Genomic DNA, 22,664 nt, shown 5'->3' with positions numbered 1-22,664 from the left:
TGGTGTCTGTTTCTTCTGGTTTCTTTGTTGTCACAACCCCTAAGGACCTGCGCAATCTGCCAATCACTGACGGGACACTGCTGTGCTGCTGAGTTGGCAGATCCTGTGGGGTCGGGAGAACACAGAATTGGAGGACCAGCAGCTATGGAGGGCCAGGGGAGGTAAATATAGCTTGTTTATTTTTTACTTCACACCCAGCACTGGAGCAAGTTTATCTTTTGCCAAGATAACCCTATTTTAAAGGGATGTTAACAGCAGCTTAGTAAAATCTGACCTGCTTCTATGTTTTCATAAGACAGGAGACACTGTGGGTGGAGGTAGTTTTTTTTTTGTTTAGTTTTTTTTTTTTACTTTGTTCTCTGCATAGTTTTTTTTTTCCTGCTATGCTCAGTTTTAGGAATATTTAAAGCAACTCTGTACCCACAATCTGACCCCCTCAAAACAGCTTGTACCTTCAGATAGCTGCTTTTAATCCAAGATCTGTTCTGGGGTCCATTCGGCAGGTGATGCAGTTATTGTCCTAAAAAAACAACTTTTAAACTTGCAGCCTTGTGTCAAATTGGCGTGGCCTAGAGTGTGTATGCCCTAGGCCTGCACCGCCTCTCCGTTCCTCCCCTGATCAGTGCCTATTTTAATTAGTAGACCCAATTGTTTCTTTTGCTCACCAGTTGTTGCACAGCTTCTCTAATACTGCTGGGTTTATGTGCTTTTCTCCCCAGATTTGCGGCAAGATATGCTAACGCTTCAGATCTTAAGGATTATGGAAAACATTTGGCAAAATCAGGGACTTGATTTACGGTAAATTGTTTTTTGCATGGTCAAATCATTGCATGCTTAAATGGTTAAATATTTAAAGCGTAACTGTCATTTCCAGGCCCAAATTACACCACCCCAGCCAAACAGTAGATTATGCATTGGTATAATCATACATCCAGTCATTTAGCTGAAATCATTTGGTTTAGTACCTTTTTCATCCCCTGTACATGCTGCAGCTGCCACCTCAGTAACTGTCCTGTATTTCGGCTGGTGGGCGGGATCCTCCTTTGATGATGTCTGCCCTTCCTTTCTGCCTCACGCAGCCTTCCCTCACTACCCATAATCCACCACAAACCAGCCGGGAGCGAGCACAGAGGACAGACCAATCAGAGCACTGCAAGCTCTGACACACCCCCTCCCATTCTCATAGAACAGCCTATGCCGAATACAGTCACACCAGAATAGCTAGAAGATGGTACAGCAGAGAAATAGTGGACATTATGGTTAATATAATAAAATACGTTTGTTATACATACAGCACTTCCACAACACTAATTCTGATTGTTTGTCTCCAACTATAGTATCTGCAGCTGTAGCAAGACTAGCACTCCCATCATGCTATCACTTTCATACCATGATGGGAGTGGTAGTCTTGCTGCAGCTGCAGATGTCCTGCACACTCCTATAGTAATGAAAGAAGGGCAGCAGGACCCGTTCTTTCACTCAACTACTGAAAAGTAATGCCCCCTCCTCCATCCCCCTGCACTGGAATGGTCTGGTCTGCATCAGCTCCTGGTATGGCTCCCTCTCTCCACACAAATCCACACATGTGACGGAGATGAAGATGCAGAAATCTGCAGGGAGAAGCTGCAGCAGCACCACCTCCATCCCTCTGCAGTGACCCCTGCTCTCTCCTGCTGCCGTGTATGCAATCCGTGCATAGGGGAGGGAGAGGGGCTTCACAGCAGAAGAGAAAGTGGAGATGAAGACAAGATGAAGCCTTGCTGGGCTGTCGGCATTCAATCTTCACATAAGGATCTCCCTGCTCTTTGAAGCTGACAGCTCCCTCACATCCCACTGCAGTGACTAGGAGAGGACGGACTGAGAGATAAGAATGTAATGATTACATGCAGGGAGTCTGGACAGCAAGAGAGGAGGGCAGGTCAGTTAACCCCTTTCTTGCTGTCCAGACTCCCGGCATGTAATCATCACATTCTTATCTCTCAGTCCGTCCTCTCCTAGTCACTGCAGTGGGCTGTGAGGGAGCTGTCAGCTTCAAAGAGCAGGGAGATCTTTTGTGAAGATTCTGATTCGGACGGCAGCACCTCTCTCTATGTAGTAGGAGCTATGACACAGCTCCTATGTCCCTGTACAGGCTGGGCATCGGCTTCTACACGGGAGCGCGCACGTAGGCTCTGAGGGAGGTGCTCAGAGAGAATCCGTCTTCACAAAGGCAGAAAATGTGAAGACTGATTTTATTGAAAAGCTGTGAAAGATTGTGCAGATAACAAAGGCTAGGGGGGAGGATAAAAGTCAAGATTAATTGGACTAGATGACAAGAAAAGCTGATAACGTATATTAGTAATTAATTTGAAAACACTTAATCTATGCAAGTAAAAAAAAAAAAAAACATGACCGTTACACTTTAAAGTAAATCTGTACAATGCTTCCCAACCAACCACACCTACCCACCTGATTGACATACAGGGCTGTACGCTATGCCCTCTTCATTAATCGGTAAGGGTTGGGTAGGGAGGCATGTATGGTCAGTATTTTCCCCCTATTTTCCCCCTAGGATATGCAGACAAACTGCTAACAGTCACTTTAAATGTTAACTAGAAAAATATTGATTTGATAAGCCATTGTTATCTAGTGCATATACTAAGACCCTAAATAATCCCTAGAACTAGGGATGGTCCGAACCTGCCGAGGTTCGGGTTCGTAGGAACCTGAACTCTTGGCAATGATTCCTGCTGTCTTCCACCTCCGTGGAGAGGGTGGATACAGCCAGAGGACCGCCTGGAAAACTGGGATACAAACCCGAACCTCGGCAGGTTCGGACCATCCCTACCTAGAACCAAGGATACAAGGGTTCCTAACCAGTGAACAGGTATTAATTGATTGCCAAGTTGGTATTAGAAAATGGGGGTAGTTTAGCTTGATTGGAAAACCTAATTTAAAGGGCGTCTACTTGGCAGATGGCCTCTTGAGAGAGCTTGTTTTTTTTAAACTTTGGAAATTATTGAGATTTTCTGCTTCTGAGTTGGGACAGCTCACTGCGAAGGGGCACTGGTACTGTGCAGTATATGTGCAGCAGGGTAGGTATGGGCTTCCTTCTGCTTTTACTTCACGTTGGCAAGTTATTAGTCAGCAATATGATTTTATTTTTCTGTGTAAAATGAATAGGCTGCAGCACATTTCATGATAGTACTGTGTATTATAGCACTGTGCAGCAGAGCTGGACCAGAGTGGGGCAGTCGGGACCTGGTCTTAGATAGCCCTGCAGTTCCCAACATGAACGTTGGTGGCAGTAGAGAGGCCGCTGTTGCCCCTACAGCTATCACTTCGGACAATGATGTAATCTTCGGGAGGCTGTCCGGACCGCTCCAGCCGTCCCTCATGCCGCCCCCCCCTCTGCCGTGTCATCAGCTGCTCAACCGCGATTGGCTGAGCACAGTTATGCTCAGCCAATCGCGGCTGAGCAGCTAATGACGTGGCATAGGGGGGCCGGCATGAGGGACGGCTGGAGCGGTTCGGCCAGCCTCCCGAAGATGACATCATTGTCCCAAGATGGCGGACGGGAGTCGACACGAATCAGGTGAGTATAGTGCATCACACTTCCGGGTCTAGCATGGGTGGGGGGAAACACGGGGAAGGGGGCCATTCACTAACATAACATACATTACAAAGTTGTATAACTTTGTAATGTGTGTTATTTAGTGAATAATTTTGAAACGCCACACTACCCCTTTAAAATGTCTTCTCTTCCACATGAAAACATTAAAGAGAATGTATCTCCTAGATTTGATTTTACTAATTAGGGTGAAATATTATTATCATCATTTTATCTTCTAATTGTAATTTTTTAATTCTATTTTTGTACATTATTATGGGGCTGTCATCTTGCCTAAGCATATTCTGTGGGCTCATTCCACTAAGGAGGGGGTGCTGAGTTGTGGGTAGCAGCTACTGTGTATACTACTTCTGTATTTTCTGGTGCCAGCACTCACTGTACTCCTATCTGTGTTGATAGGAAGGGCACTGCCAGGAAATGATCTGTAGAGAATAGAAAGTCTCAGCTTAGTTTTAAGCCTAGTGGCTACGATGTCAAAATTATTTTAAAACATGGATAGTAAAATGGAAAACTAAAAAATGACTAAAAACTTTTAAGGAAAACTACTGAAGTTGTGGTGCGGAAACCCTGCAATTTTACTAGAACTTTGTCATTGTATATAATAAGATCATATTCTTTTACAGGATGCTACCCTATGGGTGCCTCTCTATAGGAGACTGTGTAGGACTTATTGAAGTGGTCAGATGTTCTCATACTATTATGCAAATTCAGTGTAAAGGAGGATTAAAAGGTGCTCTGCAGTTCAACAGTCATACGTTACATCAGTGGCTCAGGGATAAAAACAAAGGAGAAACGTAAGTCGTGACCTTCCTGTCTAATTTTAACTGTTTAACTAGAAGGGCTTTTATTTTCTGATATTGTATATACATGTGTTAAACAGAACTTAAATAAAATCCAGCGCTCAAGTTATTTAATCACATTTCTTTGCCCTAGTAAACCAGGTGTGGTGCCATACACTACATAAATTTAGCGGCTACCGAGATTAGTTGTTGATGACCGTATCTGTCCCAGTCTCTGAAAATACTTAAAAAAAACTTTTATTAGTTGACCACGCTTATACTTGGTCTAAGCTATTAAAAGTTTAGAGATTTCCACACAATTGGATGCTGTTGGGCCTTCTTTCTTAAAGGGGTTGTCCGGCGATAAAAAATTATTCACAGAATAACACATTACAAAGTTATACAACTTTGTAATGTATGTTATGTCTGTGAATGGCCCCCTTCCCCGTGTCCCACCACCCCCACCCGTGTACCCGGAAGTGTGGTGCGCTATACATTACCTGTCACGTGCCGACCACGGTCTCCGATCCTCAGCAGTGACGTCTTCTTCGGGAGGCCAGCGGATCTTCCCGAGTGCCGGCTGCCCTCTGCAGCATAACTGTGCTCAGCCAATCGCTGATGACGTGGCCGCGTCATCAGCCGCTCAGCCGCGATTGGCTGAGCACAGTTATGCTCAGCCAATCGCGGCTGAGCTTCGGATGACGCTGCAGAGGGTGGCCGGCACTCGGGAAGATCCGCCGGCCTCCCGAAGAAGACGTCACTGCTGAGGATCGGAGACCGTGGACGACACGAGATGCGGTGAGTATAATGCACCACACTTCCGGGTCTAGCGTGGGTGGGGGGAAACACGGGGAAGGGGGCCATTCACAGACATAACATACATTACAAAGTTGTATAACTTTGTAATGTGTGTTATTCTGTGAATAATTTTTTATCGCCGGACAACCCCTTTAATCCTAAATTGTCATGTCGCAAGTGACCATGCATATTCTAGCCACTTAAGGATCAATCTCGGTTAACAGACTGATGCAGTGTGTCTCTGTCCACCTTTGATAGTGTCGACTGAGACAGATATGGTACCAACAAGCCAGCTCAATACCTTCATACAGAACAAAATATTATTATATTTATTTGTTTACATAATGTGGCCTTCGTGCATGCATTCCACTTTTCCTACAGGGCTACTGGGTTCTCACATTTTGATCAGTTTATGCCCCATTGTAATATGTGTTAAACGGCATTCCACTCAAACATAACTTTTCATATGTTGCTGCTAGAGATGAGCGAACCATGCTCGAGTCGATCCGAACCCGAACTTTCGGCATTCGATTAGCGGTGGCTGCTGAACTTTGATAAAGCCCTAAGGCTATGGGGAAAACATGGATATAGTCATTGGCTGGATCCACGTTTTCCAGACAACCTTAGAGCTTTATCCAAGTTCAGCAGCCACTGCTAATCAGAGCTTTATCCAAGTTCAGCAGCCACTGCTAATCAAATGCCGAACGTTCAGGTTCGGATCGACTCGAACCTAAACCCAGTTCGCTCATCACTACTTGCTGCCCATGGTGTGACTAACAATTCATTCCTTACTTGTTGTTATCTATTTAGTCCCCTTCTTCCAGTTCAGAGCTGCTACTTCCTGCTGAAAACACAAAAATCTGTGTGTGAGCCTTTCTGTCTGTCTTCCCCCTCCCTTGTTAGACAGATGATGAAAACAAGGCCCTAGCAGGTTTTATTTACCCTTAGGGCCCTATTACACCAACAGATTATCTGACAGATTTTTTTTTTTAAGACAAAGCAAGGAATGGACTATAAACAGAGAACGGGTAATAAAGGCTGCCTGTTCTCATTTAAAATCCATTCCTGGCTTTGGCTTGAAAAAATCCGTCAGATAATCTGTTGGTGTAATAGGGCTTTTAGGTTGCTGCCCATGCTGAAACTATCATGTGTTATGTTTGAGTGGAATACGCCTTTAAGGGTTGCGATACCAGAATTAAAGAGGTACTGTCTCTACAATTAACTTCTAAATCAATACAGTCCTGTTTAAAACAAAAAAAAAAGCTTTCCAATATACACTCACCAGCCACTTTATTAGGTACACCTGTCCAACTGCACGTTACCACTTAATTTCTAATCAGCCAATCACATGGCGGCAACTCAGTGCATTTAGGAATGTAGACATGGTCAAGACAATCTCCTGCAGTTCAAACCGAGCATCAGTATGGGGAAGAAAGGTGATTTGAGTGCCTTTGAACGTGGCATGGTTGTTGGTGCCAGAAGGGCTGGTCTGAGTATTTCAGAAACTGCTGATCTACTGGGATTTTCACGCACAACCATCTCTAGGGTTTACAGAGAATGGTCCGAAAAAGAAAAAACATCCAGTGAGCGGCAGTTCTGTGGGCGGAAATGCCTTGTTGATGCCAGAGGTTAGAGGAGAATGGGAAGACTGGTTCGAGCTGATAGAAAGGCAACAGTGACTCAAATAGCCAACTGTTACAACCAAGGTAGGCAGAAGAGCATCTCTGAACGCACAGTATGTCCAACTTTGAGGCAGAGGGGCTACAGCAGCAGAAGACCACACCGGGTGCCACTCCTTTCAGCTAAGAACAGGAAACTGAGGCAAAAATTTGCACAAGCTCATTGAAATGGACAGTAGAAGATTGGAAAACAGTTGCCTGGTCTGATGAGTCTCGATTTCTGCTTGAACATGACAATGAGTTCACTGTACTCAAATGGCCTCCACAGTCACCAGATCTCAATCCAATAGAGCATCTTTGGGATGTGGTGGAACGGGAGATTCGCATCATGGATGTGCAGCCGACAAATCTGCGGCAACTGTGTGATGCCATCATGTCAATATGGACCAAAATCTCTGAGGAATGCTTCCAGCACCTTGTTGAATCTATGCCACAAAGAATTGTGGCAGTTCAGAAGGCAAATGGGGGTCCAACCCGTTACTAGAATGGTGTACCTAATAAAGTGGCCGATGAGTGTAGATGTATTAAAATGTTTTCTTAGTTTTCTCCAGAAAAAAAACCCTATAAAACTCACCACTAAATGTCTAAATCTTAGTTGAGTCTCCCTTCTGTGTGAAAATGTTTCAAAAGATACATGGCAAATCAGCAGAAGTGTGGGCAGGATAGTGAGGGCGGGGCTTCCCTTGTGCTGTGTAAGGGTGTGTGTCATACCAGCAAACGGAACACCCATTCCAGTGTTTAGAATTGCTGAAGAGACTGCTGGGGAAAGGAGGCTATTAGGAGGGGCAGAATTTGAAAATAACCCACAAGCAAAGATACAGGTAGTAAGTACTACAAGCCTGCATTTTATGTTTGTTACCTAGTGTGTTACCTAGTGACAGTACGCTGTAAGGGTTGTGACATCAAAATTTTGACTAGTGATGTTGCAGTGTCCCATTGAGACACTACAGTTCCAGGTGGTGACATGCATCATTCTCATACAACATTGCTTTATTGTGACATCAAAATTTCGGGTTGTGACTTCACAATGCCCATTGTGACATTACAGTTGTGGATGGTGACATAAGTTTTACATTGTAACATTAATTTGATGCTGCTTTGTGAACTGCTTTATCAGATCTGGATTGTGATATCACAATGCTCCTTTGGGACATCACCATTTCAGACTGTAACCTATGCCACATTGTGACATCAGAGTGCCCTATTTATTCTTCACAATGCTGGTGACCATGGTCAACTTATTCACAGTGCCTGTATTACACTCCATGGGGTGTCTCTGAGGCGTTGTATTCTCCCCCAAGAAGCAATGGTGAAGAAATCTGTTACATCTGACACATTAGGCCAGCATCTATGAGAAAACAAAATGTATGCTTCTATGTAAAATTAAAAGGCAAAATGAGATACAGTAGTGCTACAGTCTTGATTATTTGGGATCTGTCATACATATTGTCAGTGATCTTGTGCATGAGGCCTTTAGGCCACATTTACACAACCATAGACCTGCAGCTATAAACAGGACTAAAGATGTGCACCCGTAACCATCCATAACCTGCCCATTGTTGCATGAACCCCTTTATTACGAATCCCAACCCCAACACGCATTCGTAACGCATACAGATGTGTGAATGGGTCTGTAATGGGTTAATGGATGTGTGAAAGGGGTCTTATTTTGCACATTCTTACCAGTAAACCTACAGCCCTGTCCTTTTCTAAAAGCTGAGAAGCAAAGAAAGAGAATTGGCCATAATGGCTAGTAATGAGAATGATTACTGAACTTTATACCCATGTGCCTCTTTACTTTTAGGTATGATGCTGCCATTGACTTATTCACACGATCATGTGCTGGTTACTGCGTTGCCACTTTCATTCTTGGCATAGGTGATCGTCACAACAGTAACATTATGGTGAAAGACAATGGGCAAGTACGTAGAAACCTAAAGTGTGGGTTTAATAAATGTTGTATATTTTTTGTATCACCCTGCAGCCTGTGTATTTTATTAATCATCTTTCTGAAAAAATACAGAAGGAAGTTGTATCTTTATTAATGTCTTGTATGTAGTGTTTGCTGAGCAGCAGTGTTTTAAAGGAGACAGAGAAACATTTTTTTCAAAAGTGCCAGGAAGGGGGAGGATGAAAAAAAAAAAACCTTTTTGGCCAGGAACACAGCTGTGCAAGAATAATCAGGAATGGTGGGAGAACCAGAGTTCAAACCCACCAATCACAATCTAGTGGCATATCCTAGCCTTTTAAGGGGTGACAGTTGCTATAGAGAGAGAAAAGCGTATATATACTAGCATTTCTCTTAACACTTGGTCTTTTGTCAGCTGTTTCACATAGATTTTGGGCACTTTCTGGATCACAAGAAGAAAAAGTTTGGTTACAAGCGGGAGCGTGTTCCATTTGTCCTAACCCAGGACTTTTTAATTGTCATCAGTAAGGGAATTCAAGAGTGCACAAAGACCAGGGACTTTGAAAGGTAAGTTATCAACTGTGTAAAGGAGAACTAAGCTCATGTCCGATCGGACGTTGACTAACTGCACTGCAAGACTAACTGCGCTGGATAGGCACCAAGGAAGAGACATGCCTTCCTCCTCGGCGTCTCCTGTGCAATAGGGACGTGTCAGCACGTTTAGATTCGTCTAACCTGCTGATAGTTTCCCTTTTAAAGTGAGTTTGTCAACTGTAATTCTCCAAATTGCAGGTCACTGTTAGGTCAAGGAGACACACGGTAGCTTTCATCTATCCAGCTGTGCTTCCTGGATGTTGAAAAATACTTTATTCTCCGGTAGAGTCAGCCTTTTCCAAGCTCCTGATCTGTTGCAAGCTGGAATGTCTCCTCCCTCCCCCTCTGTGCCTGTTTGACACCTGGAAGCCCAGAAGGGTCAGGTATGGGAGTAAGGAGCTGTTACAGCTTCAGGAGCTCAGGAAAGACTGACTCTTTTTACTATAGAACAAAAACATCTTTATATGTTATGAAAGATACCATGTGTCTTTTTGACATGACGGCAATCTAACAGTGTATGTAGTTCAGAATGTAAACTGCAACTAACATCTTTACTATAGAGATAAGTTGCTGGAAATGTAAAGGCACTATACTTTAGCTCTGTTCCTTATAAATGTTGTATAGCAGACAGCCACTTATTTCACCAAAAAGTTACTTTTGAAGTGAGGTAATTAACATGATAGTGAAGCTATGGAAGATGTACCTTCCTAACATTCTCCTCCTCCTCCTAGATTTCAAGAGATGTGTTACAAAGCATATCTGGCCATTCGTCAGCATGCCAATCTGTTCATCAATCTGTTTTCGATGATGCTTGGCTCCGGTATGCCTGAACTGCAGTCTTTTGATGACATTGCTTACATTAGAAAGACACTGGCACTGGACAAAACGGAACAGGAAGCTCTGGAATATTTTATGAAGCAGATGAATGATGCCCATCATGGCGGCTGGACAACAAAAGTGGACTGGATCTTCCACACAATAAAGCAAAGGGCTTTGAACTGAGCTAGAAGCTGGGTGCAGGCTGTGGTCTGCCATCCACTTTGTGGGTCACACACTGCACTCTTAATAAGGACAGGCAGCAAAGACCAGCTGCATGGGAATTGCACAAAGAACATTACTATCACAACAGGCGCTACCAGAATGCAACAGAACCATTAACACTAACAGGGTCTACAACACTAAAGGAATACATTTCAAGAGCTACAGTCTGGATTTCATATATTATGCCTTAAGGTCAAACAGGAGGCTAACCCTCTTAACCTGCTTTTTAGCACCCAATGTATATGGTCATGGTCTGTTTGATACAAATAGAAGTTTGGCATAGAGAATATTTTTGTGATTCCCATGTGTGTTTTGGAATGCTGATTTCTCTACCTTGGTGCAGTAATAACTAGGAATCTGAAGGGTACAACCCTTCCCCAATGCCTCACAGTATTGTTTAACTGCAATGCAACTTTAGACGCGCTTGACAAGTGTCCATTTTTTTTGTTTTCTTGAAAAATGTGATACCATACAAGTCTTGTGAAAAAAAAAATGGTCTTGTTTTGTCCTTTTCTGATATTTTTGTTTTTATAAGCCTATGTTTTATATTTTGCAAACGTTGCACCAATGTTAAGAACTTAACTTTCCTGAGGTGTCCGAGATGCACAGTGTAAGTGTGTGCCGTCAGTGCTCACTAATACACTTCATTGTGAAACTTTGAGAGATTGTGTGTGTGTGTGTATATGTATGTATGTATGTATGTATGTGTGTGTATATATATATATATATATATATATATATATATATAGATTATATATATATATATATCTTATATATATAGATATATATATAGATATATATATATATATATAGATATATATATATACACACATCTATATGTGTGTATTACAGTAGGTTTTTTCATATTTTACAAAATGAGACCAGAAGGATATTGCATTGTTTTAAGTTAACTGCTTATTGCACTGAAGAATGTTGCCCTTATTTTTATTTTGTATAGTCTTCCAAGACTATGTTAAGATTTTTCACTTTAACCTCACCTGTAAACCCATTTTTTTGTTGTTTCAGAAGTTATTTTATGTGTAAAATGTATCCATGTTAAAGTGTATGGATGGTTTTTGTTTTTATAAAGGTTATGCAGTTATTTTATTTGTTATTTGCTGCCACCTTCTGACGCCTGCAAGAGTGTACCTGAGTTTTATATATGTATGTCTACAGTTTTTGCACACAGATTCATTTATTCATTAAGATGTACAGAAATAAATTTACAGAATACTTTTTATATACTATATAAAACTCCACTACATTTTAGTAAGGGTGGTACTCATACCCACATTTTACACTAATACCCTACTATGTTGTGTTTTAGCAAGGTTTTTTTTTTTTTTTTTTTTTTTAATAATATACCCTACTTTTTTGCCTTAGCATGTCTTTCCAAATGATTTTTGGGTATGTATGATGACCACTTACAACTACTTAAAGAGATTATGGCAGCAGAAAGTGTGGACATTCAAGTCATTGTGTTCTTTTATTGCCCCCACCCCCTAGCCTATTTCCCACTTGTGTTTATGGCCTTTAAACCTGTGCAGTAGGACATGCTAGCGTACACTTATTACAGGGAATCTGTTGCGACTCAGGCTCCAAACTGCTGACACGATTAGATAGCTGTTGGGTCAAGGAGACCCACTGTACCTTTCATATATCCACCTGTCTGGGTATTATACAGCTATCCAAGTGTCAGCAGTTTGGAACATGAATTGCAGCTGACAGACTCACTTTAAAGCATCTAATAAATAGATGTCTTGTCTGGTAATAGGTTTACATTGTATTCTTAACAATTAGAAAAAAAAATTCTAAATGTCATTAGCAATAATATTTCTTGATGTGACAATTCCTTTTTATTTTTGGAATGATACTGTGACTTTACATACAGAAATATAGATATCTAAATGGATGTAGCATCCACCAGGTCCTGCCTCATAAGGGAATCTGCTCTGTACCATGCTTGACTTACTCCCCATGTCTGGGAGATGAAACAAATGTTACTGGTCTCTTCTCATGGTTCTTATGTTTTTTTTCCCAAGCTCAAGTGTCAGAGGTCGTGCATGCTGTGTACAAAAATTAAGCCAGTCACTGCAAAGTACAGGTAGTGGTGCAATAAATAAGGGCTCATGTGGGTCTCTTGGCGAAAAAAATGTAAGACCTATGGCCTTTTAAGCACGGAGGGAAAAACGAAAGCGCAAAAATGGAAATTGGCTTCGTTCTTAAGGGGTTAATTCCTTTATTCGTTTTCAGACCCTTAACATGCAGTTTGCAACCTGTCCTTAACCCCTTAGCGACCCATGACGTATCTGATACGTCATGGTGCCGCAGGGGGTGTTCAGAGTGGGGTCCCGCCGGGACCCCGCTCTGAACGGCACCAATCCCGGCTGCAATCTGCAGCCGGGCAGTGCCTCTATTAGCCGGCGCGGGTCCCGTTGCCGCGCCGGCTAATTAAGCCCTTCAATGCAGCTGTCAAACCTGACAGCTGCATTGAAGTGCTTTTCTCCGTGCATCCCTGGTGTCTAGTGGCACGGATCTCCCCCCCCGCGATGCGATCGCGGGGGGGAGATCCGTTCTTCTGCCCGTGCCGGGCCTCAGCGTCGGAATGACGCTGATCCCGGCTCGGCAAAAGATTGCTATGGCCTGCAGCAGGCCATAGCAATCTATGACCGATCTAATGGATCTTTGCTGTGTATATACACAGCATTGATCTCTATGAGAGATCAGTGCTATGTATATACAAGCCCCCCAGGGGGGCTTCTAGTGTATGTAAAAAAAAAAAAGTAAAAAAGTGTTTTCATTAATAAAAAATCCCCTCCCCTAATAAAAGTCCAATATCACCCCCCTTTTCCCATTTTATAAATATAAATTAATAAATAAATTAATAAACATATTTAGTATCGCCGCACACGTAATCGCCCGAACTATTAATTAATCACATTCCTGATCTCGCACGGTAAACGGCGTCAGCGCAAAAAAATCCCAAAGTGCAAAATTGCGCATTTTTGGTCGCATCAAATCCAGAAAAAATTTAATAAAAAGCGATCAAAAAGTCGTATATGCACAATCAAGGTACCGATAGAAAGAACGCATCATGGCGCAAAAACTGACACCTCACACAGCCCCATAGACCAAAGGATAAAAGCGCTATAAGCCTGGGAATGGAGCGGTTTTAAGTGACATATATTTGTTAACAATGGTTTGAATTTTTTACAGGCCATCAGATACAATATAAGTTATACATGTTATATATCATAGTAATCGTTACGACTTGAGAAACATGCATAACAAGTCAGTTTTACCATAGGACGGACGGCGTAAATGCAAAACTCCCCGAAATCAAAACAAATTCGTTTTTTTCTCAATTTGACAGCGCAAATGATTTTTTTCCGGTTTCACAACATATTTTATGGAAAAAATATGCCTGTAATTGCAAAGTACAATTGGTTTCGCAAAAAATAAGCACTCATATAAGTCTCTAGGTGAAAAAATGCAAGCGCTATGGACTTTTAAACATAAAATGGAAAAAGCAAAAGCGCAAAAACGAAAATTGGCTTTGACCTTAAGGGGTTAAGTTTAGTCTTCCAGTTGTACATGCAGTATGTGAGGTCTGAAGTTTGAGCCTGCCTGCTTTCTCTCCATACTTGTACACAGGTCATTTTCCATCTACAAATGTGTGTGGGTTTTTTTTTGTTTGTTTCTTACCAACAAAAGCAAGAAGTAAATCCAAAAGGCATAAGCAATACAAAAGAGTTACTACATTTCTTTCTGGATCACCTGGTTTTGGGTTTAGAAAAATAGATTTTCTGCTACATAAAATTTGCAGCATGTGACGTCAGGCGAACAGAGATGGAGCAGAAAGCCGCCAAAACATAAATGGCTCTTTGTACAAGTTCATCTTTATCTCTGTCCGAGAGAGATCAGAAAATCCATCCGATTTCACATGAGTTAAATGGTAGGACACTTACATTTGGCAAACTAGAAAATAGCAGCTTAGGAAGCAATCACAAATCATGGCTACTTTCTTCCAGAAACAGTACCACTTATGTCGGTGGGTTGTCTCTGATATTGCAGTTCTCCACCATTGAAGTAAAATGGGCTGAGTCCCTCAAATAAGCTGTGGAATGAATACATTGGAGAGTCTGCAATGCTGGCTTCCTTTGGAAAATTGATTGGCAAAAAAATGAAATGAGAATTGCTAGCTGTGTGTATTGCAGGAGATGGCTTGTATGCCTGCTGAATATTACCATTGGGAAGTAAGATTGGATGGGAATAGTGGGGGCCATTCATCAAAAATGATGGGAAGGAAAAGTCTATGCAAGCAGTGTACCACCCTATATGTCCTGTTATTGCTGATTAGATGCAATAAATGTAATCAGAAACACTATGGATTGAGAGAGATGTTAGAATATTGCTGCCAAATCCATAGTGTTAATGTAGTCATGGGGGTTTTGGCATAGAAAATGTATTAATAGCACAATGCAAACCTGTAAGGAGCGGGAAGAAGCGCATATAATTTATTATTTCTGTCATATAAGAAATTGGAAGTGTTCAGAATTTAGGAAGATGTGTTGGCAACTTGTATTTTATTATTGATTTATAAAGTTCTGAGATAAGCAGTAGGCCAGAATGACTGTGCATAAAGATTATGGCATTGGTCTATAGAATGAGGGAATAAAGGGAACACATGGGTTGCTGTTTACATTGCAGCTTTAGTTGCTGCCAGTCATACCTACCATGCTGTACTTTATTGAACACTTAGGGGCCATTCACATGTCTACAAAAGACAGTCTGTGCCTAAATGAATCTAGAGGTTTCATTGTGTCAGAACAGTAGCACATATATTTAAACAATTTTGGAGCTCCTGGAATCCTCACGAATGGTGATGCTGGGAGTTCTGAGGTCTAGTCCACAGTATATATTCTGTACACAGACTGTATATTGCAGATGTGTAAATAGCCTCTTGGATGATTGACTGGACCATACTGTATTTTTGCAAGCTGTCCAACTTGGTAAAAAAATGACTCTTACCCCCAATATTTTATTATGCTGGCAGCACGCCAGCCTAATAAAAGTTTATATATCATACCTTAATGCAGTGCTTCTCAATTCCAGTCCTTAGGCTTCACCAACAGGTCATGTTTTGAGGATATCCCATACAAAGGACACCTGTGAGAATACTTGATGCACTGAGTATAATTATACCACCTGTAAAATACTAAGGAAATCCTCAAAACATGACCTGTTGGTGAGGCCTAAGGACTGGAATTAAGAAGCACTGTCTTAATGTGTGTCTAGTTAAAAAAAAAAAAAACTTTCTTGATTGTGTCAGAGGCCTGCCCTAGGATCATAGAGCCCCTTTTGTTCATAAGCTGGTTCCCCTACATAATAAGCTACATGCAGGGTTCTTTTTACACTGCAGAAATGCCCAAATCTAGCACTGGTGCCACATTCTCTGCACCCACAGAATGATGGGAGCCAAATAAACATGGCAATTAGAGATGAGCGAACCTCAAGCATGCTCGAGTCGATCCGAACCCGAACTTTCGGCATTTGATTAGCGGTGGCTGCTGAACTTGGATAAAGCCCTAAGGCTATGTGGAAAACATGGATATAGTCATTGGCTGTATCCATGTTTTCCAGACAACCTTAGAGCTTTATCCAAGTTCAGCAGCCACCGCTAATCAAATACCAAACATTCGGGTTCGGATCGACTCGAACCTGGTTCGCTCATCTCTAATGGCAATGTTATTTCTGGTGTCAAACACATGGCTTGAGTAACTTACTCTTTGGCACACTAACTTTAACATGGACAATGTTATACTGTCAGGTGGTGTTTGGTGCGTTCCTGCAGCCGATACTGCAGTATCAGCTGCAGGAACATTATCTTTTTAGGACCTGTTCACACTACAGGTTCGGGAACTTTAGTCCGCGGACTCCGCGCTCAATCCTGCTATGTCTTTGAAAGGGAGGGCTCGCGCGTCTCTGCTCAAAGCATTGGCATCGATTCTTTGAGCAGAGGAGCGTAATCTCTCCCATTCAAAGACATAGCAGAATTCGGCGCAGAGCCGCAGATGGAGGTTCACGGCGGAATCTCTGTGCCGAATCTGTAGTATGAACGGGCCCTTAGAATTGAATTGTTGGTACCATTGGATGTGCCCGCAATTAGATTAAAGGGGTTATCCAGCGCTACAAAAACATGGCTACTTTCCCCCTACTGTTGTCTCCAGCTTGGGCGGGGTTTTGAAACTCAGTTCCATTGAAGTAAATGGAGCTTAATTGCAAACCGCACCTGAACATGTTTTTTTAGCACTCGATAACTCCTTTAACTATTGCCGTGCACTGATTGATTATAGATAAAATAAAAAAAAGATTAAAAGCCTATAATATAGCACAAGACGTTTATTTCTTTAGTAAACTTTAAAGTGCATGGATCGTCTGTCCAGTATTGATTTTTTCCAGCTGTGTTTTCCCAGATGCCTACTTGACCTTTTCCAGTATTACTGCTTTTATACTTTATACTTAAAGCGTAACTAATTTCAGGGTCATTTTTTTTTAAAAACATTAAATATCAACAGTACAAGCTATTTTAAGATACTCTGTAATAGGTTTTATAAACCAAAAGAGTTTCCTTCTGTACTAAAAAAGCAATCTCCCAGCCTCCCCCCTCACTGCAGAAGAATCAGGATTTCTGTCTCCATTATGTGGCTATGGAGAGGGGAGGGGCTGTTAGGAGTGACTGAGCACGGAGCAGTCCTGCACAGCACAACACCCTGCAATCTTTTCTCAGTAAGTTCATAGATAAGCACTGACCTTTCTGACCCCAGAATCCAGCGTTTTAGGTGCCCAGAGAATCTACAACCAGCTGACTTTCATGTCACCTCTTCCTGCTCCCTCATCTCCCTCGGCCCCTCCCCCCTCCATAAGGATAGAATGGAGAGAGCAGAGCCCGTCTTCACTGGCTTCTCTGTAATGAAGACGTGTTTGCCTGATAATGCTCAGATAAGAAGTCGGGGGGGAGGCTGGGAGATTGCTTCTTGAGTACAGAAGGAGGCTTTTTTGGCTGATAAAACCTATCACAGAGTTTCTTAAAATCGCTTATACTACTGATTTCTGCAATAAAAAAAAAAAAAAATGACAGTTACGCTTTAACCCTTTGAGGACCAGGCCCAAAATGACCCAGTGGACCGCGCAAATTTTGATCTTAGTGTTTCCGTTTTTCCCTCCTCCCCTTCTAAGAGCTCTAGCACTTTCAGTTTTCTATCTACAAGCCATGTAAGTGCTTGTTTGTTACAGGAATAGTTGTACTGTGTAATGGCGTCATTCATTTTACCATAACATGTATGATGGAATTCCAAATATATTATTTATGAAGATATAAATAGGTGAAATCGTAAATAAGAATGCAATATGGTAACGTTTGGGGGGTTCCTGTGTCTACGTAATGCACTATATGGTAACAGCGACATGATATTATTACTCTATAGGTCCGAACACAACCATATGCAGGTTACACAGATTCTCTAATGTTATATATGTATTTTTTTATGAAATCCTTTTTTTTTGGCAATTAAATATTAATAAAATGGGCCTATTGTGACGCTTATAACGGTTTTATTTTTTCACCTACGGGGCTGTATGGGGTGTAATTTTTTCCGCCATGATCTCTAGTTTTTATTAATACCATATTTGTGAAGATCGGACGTTTTGATCACTTTTTATTGATTTTTTTTAATATATAATGTAACATAAAATCGGTAATCTGCGCACTTTTTCCCCTCTTTTCGTGTACGCAGTTTACCGATCACAATGACGCTTGTTATATTTTAATAGATCGGACAATTACGCACGCTACGGTATATTATATGTTTATCTATTTATTTTTTTTTATATATGTTTTATTTATATAATGGGAAAGGGGGGTGATTTAGACTTTTATTGGGGGAGGGGCTTTGGGGTAGTGTAATAGTGTTTTGAACTTTTTTTTTTTTTACACTTTTGAAGTCCCTTTGGGGGACTTTTACATACACTAGTGTGATTACACACACTGATCATTGCCATGCCATAGGCACAGCATTGATCAGTGTTATCGGCGATCTGCTCATTGAGCCTGCCTGTGCAGGCTCAGTGTAGCAGATCGCCGATCGGACCGCACGGAGGCAGGTAAGAGACCTCTGGCGGTCTGTTTCAACGATCGAGACCCCCGCAGTCACACTGCGGGGGTCCCGATCGGTAAGTGACAGGGGACTCCCCCTGTCACTTACACTTAAACGCCGCGGTCGCGCCGCGATCGCGGCGTTTAAGGGGTTAATGACACGCGGCAGCGCGATCGCTGCAGCGTGTCATTACCGGTGAGGTCCCGGCTGCTCACTGCAGGCGGCCCCCACCTCCTATGAAGCGCGCTCCGCTCCGGAGCACGCTTCATAGCGGGAGAAACACCCAGGACGTAAGGTTACGTCATGGGTCGTCTGGGGATAGATTTCCATGGCGTAACTATACGTCCTGGGTCGTCTAGGGGTTAATATTGCACTAGTATATACATTAGCTTGTGTCTCCTGAAACTCTTAGATATGTGTACCTCAGGCCACATGTCACAGGGTATTGGAGGTAAACCTAAGATTAAACTATACCTACAGTTTTGATGATCTTGAAAAAATATGTGCACATTGTATAGCAATTATTTCATTCAGTGACTCATGGTTCAATCCCTGGTCATGTCTTGGGGACCGGGACAGATTATAATGTGGGAAGTTTAGGCAACTGCCCGAGGCTCCTGGGGTGCCCACAGCTGATCTTGTTCTGCAGCTGCACATTACTCGGGGGCCAACTGTGATCCTCTGGTGGGCCCCTGAGTGATGTGCAGCTGCACAGCCTTCCCTGAGAGTTCGCGATAGAATGCCGACAGGCAGCATCTGTAACACACGCTGCCTGCAACAGAAGATGAGAGCCATGTAGGGAGAGCAGCAACAACAAAAGAGCGTGTGGGAGGTGAGTTTTCTTTTTTATCTTGTATTATCATCATGGGGGCCATCTACTAAAGAGAGGCCTACAGAGAGGGCCATATACCAAGGGGGGGGGGGGCTACACAGTATGGGAACATCTACTAAAGGAGGCGACTACACGGGAGGGGGGCATCTACTAAATGGGGAACTACAAAAGAAAGGGGCCATCTACTTTATGGGGACCAATACTGGGCTAACTACTAAAGGGGGACTACACAGTCAATATTATATATGTACAGAGAGGCCTAATGTTATAGGGGAGTTGTAGAAGCTGCACAGATAGGTCTAATACTATATGACTGCAAAGAGGAGCCTAATACATAAGGAAACAGAAATGGGCCTATCCATTATTTAAGGGCACAGAGAGGCTTACACAGATAGATATTTGTATTTCCCAGGGGACAATGCGCCTAGGTTTTCACTGTGTTGAGCGCTTTTACTAGCAGCCTACAGTGTCTCTTGGTCTCCCTAAAATCAGTGATAGTTTTGCCATGGTGGTCTATTAAGCATTGCTTCCGCCTAACCAGAATTTTCCACAGTGCTTAAGGGGCCACACCCTGAAACAGTCTGTGGGTGGATACCTGGCTTGTCCTATCCTTAGACTTGTAAATTGATTTGAATATTAACTGACACTTAATATGGTTGTTTTGATGTTCTCCTTACAGGAGCCACCCCTTGGCTAGCTCTTTTCTGGAAGGATATCTGGCTAGTCCCGTGTTTTGAGACTCTCAAATGAGGCTCCACAGGCTCTTTTTGCATATAGATATGATGATGCTAGAGTAAGTAGTCTTAAGTGTTTGTTTGGCAATTTCTGCAGACACAAGTTGTGGGTGGGAAATGTCTCCATCACTAAGAGGAGGCGCCCACTGAATGTAACTGGACTGTAATCACTTATATTGTGTTCAGAGCCTATGTAGAGCTTGTATCTACCTCTATATGGTCACTGTATATGATATTAGTCTTTGTACAGTAGATTTTATTCTGTAGCAGAGTAGTGGCATTAGTGAGTATGTGGTAGCATTTTTTTTGTCACTAGTAAACTGGTACTGTTAGTAATAGGCTTGTTTTACTGGATTGGGTCAGTAACAGTATGGTGGTAATTGTAGTGGTCAGGATGTGGCTGTAATATTTGTTTTATTGGTCTCAGTTTACTGGATTTGGTCAGTATAGTGGTATTATGTATGGTGACAATATTAACTCTTTACATACTGGTAGGGTAACCCACCCCAAGCTGCTGGTACAGTTGATAATACAAGAAGTCGATTGCTGTGTTCCAAAATCTTGTCAATCGTGCCATTAATTGAAAAAAGGGAGTTTTATTCTGGTGGCAGCAGGTTCAAAGAGGCAGAGCCTAGGCCTGCAATGCCTCTCTGTGCTTCCTCCCCATGTCTCTGCATTTCAGTAATGCCCTTAGGCTTGATTGCCTTATGTCCCCTTTCACCGTTAGAATCTTGTGCATGAGCTGTTGTAGGTGACCAAGGTTGATGCTTTAGGGTCATGCGTCAGTGCATCTGCGCACTGGGGGTGGGGGGGTGGAGTTTCAGGCTGTGTGGACAGCCCGGGGCCCAGGGTACATTTCTTACCCCCTGCTTGGAGATTTTCTATTGAGAGAACACATGTGCTAATCATTTGAGTAGGGACATTAACCCCTTCACGTCAGCAATACAAACATATACGTTCCTGCTGCACATACCCCGTGTAGCAGGTACGTGTATGTACGTTCCTGACTGTGAGGGGCTTTTGATGTTTGCCAGCGGTCCCGCACACATCAGCCAAGGATAATGACAGGCAGCTGCGATCCCACAGCTGCCTGTCATTAACCCCTTAATTGCCGCAATCGCTATAGATCTAAGGTACTTAGTGACAGGACAAGCTCCTGTGTAGAGAAGTTATAATGCAAAAAGGAGGTGTCAGTGTCACTTTAACTTAAAGTCTGTCAGTGCTCCGAACCTGTTTTTTTTAGTAGATACCTGCATTCTAAAGATGTTACAGAATCATTATTTGCTATTAAAAAAAGTTATGTCAGGAGTGGTGACAGGTCCTTTTAAGCTTGGGCTATAAGGTGAGTTTGGTCTTGACTCATGGGATGTGGATGTACTATTGCCATAAATCCAGACCTGCTGCAAGGTCATGGCAACATTCACTTCCTTAGGGTTCTGCCGATTCTGCGTTCTGCCAAAAGAATAGACATGTCAGTTCTTTCGGCGGAAAGCTGAGTCGGCCTTGCCATAGAATAGTGTCTATGGCACGGACAGATATGCGACCCGCCGTGAACAGGTATGAGCCACAGAATCTGCCGGAACTTCTCAGCGCTGATTGCATAGTGTGATCCCACCCTTATGCTTCATTAACACATGGCAGTGTTTTAGAAAAATGCCACTTGAGATTTTGAACTAAAGCTAGCAGTGAATCCAAAAGGAATGGGAAATATAAAGAAAGGACTTCTACTTCCCATTGGATCCAATTTCCTAATTTTTGTAAAAAAAAACAAAAAAAAAAAAAACAACTAACTGCTGTATGTGATTCCAGCAAAAGTGTCATGGCCAAAGTTACTAGAAAAAAAAGGGGGGAATACAGCGCACGGCGCACATAGTGTGATTCTGCAGGGTAGGCTGATGAATGAGTTAGTGATAGGATGTTGCTCACCTTTGCGGGTCGTGCTGCGAGCCTGACACCGCCAGATGCTCTGAACGCCCGCTGCCCACCAGGGATCCGACAGAGTCGGTAGGAGGAATCTGTGTACGAGATCACTTATCCAGGCAGGATACGTGGTGTCCTCTGGTGTCCGGTGCTGAGCGGATCTTTCAGTAATTTCCAAAAGATGATTGGAGTCGTAGTACTAAAATCTTCAACTCATGGCCAAAGTTGTTTAATAGCCCTAGCCTTAAACTATGCAGACAGTAAGCAATCTATGTGACAAAAAGAGGCAAGACATGGCTCATAGTTTATTGTAAACATAGTAAATGCTACATTTTCACAATACTATTATATTCTAGAAAAATAAATTTACAGCTAAAAAATGTATTTTTACATTTATGGTCTGCTACAATTCTGTCTGCTGAATTAGTCTCCTGATAGAGTGATCATGTATACTTCTTGGGGGAGATTTAGTAAAATATACACTGGTGTAAACTGCCCACAGCAACCAATCACAGCTCAGCTTTCAGCTCTGGTAAAATGAAAGAGAAGCTGTGATTGGTTGCTGTGGGCAGTTCACACCAGGTGTATATCTCCCCCCTTGTCTTCTGCTGG

At 42.5% G+C, this 22,664-nt stretch overlaps 1 protein-coding gene across 7 annotated transcripts in view; it reads left to right on the top strand.

Annotated features, from left to right (window-relative positions):
* The window catches only part of PIK3CA (phosphatidylinositol-4,5-bisphosphate 3-kinase catalytic subunit alpha), a 55,098-nt gene extending 43,982 nt beyond the window's left edge, over window positions 1-11,116 (top strand). For all 7 annotated transcript variants that reach the window (XM_069975158.1, XM_069975159.1, XM_069975157.1 and 4 more), the window contains 5 exons: window positions 720-798; window positions 4,234-4,404; window positions 8,671-8,788; window positions 9,191-9,342; window positions 10,101-11,116. In XM_069975158.1, the coding sequence (XP_069831259.1) occupies window positions 720-798; window positions 4,234-4,404; window positions 8,671-8,788; window positions 9,191-9,342; window positions 10,101-10,371 (791 nt within the window). In that variant the 3' untranslated portion in view covers window positions 10,372-11,116. The remainder of the gene's footprint in view (window positions 1-719; window positions 799-4,233; window positions 4,405-8,670; window positions 8,789-9,190; window positions 9,343-10,100) is intronic.
* Window positions 11,117-22,664: the final 11,548 nt, after the last annotated feature.

The sequence above is a fragment of the Dendropsophus ebraccatus genome, chromosome 6, assembly GCF_027789765.1.
Source record: "Dendropsophus ebraccatus isolate aDenEbr1 chromosome 6, aDenEbr1.pat, whole genome shotgun sequence".
NCBI classification, from domain to species: Eukaryota; Metazoa; Chordata; class Amphibia; order Anura; family Hylidae; genus Dendropsophus; species Dendropsophus ebraccatus.
The sequence above is the reverse complement of the archived record's forward strand: the minus strand, read 5'-3'. Positions and strand labels throughout refer to the sequence as shown.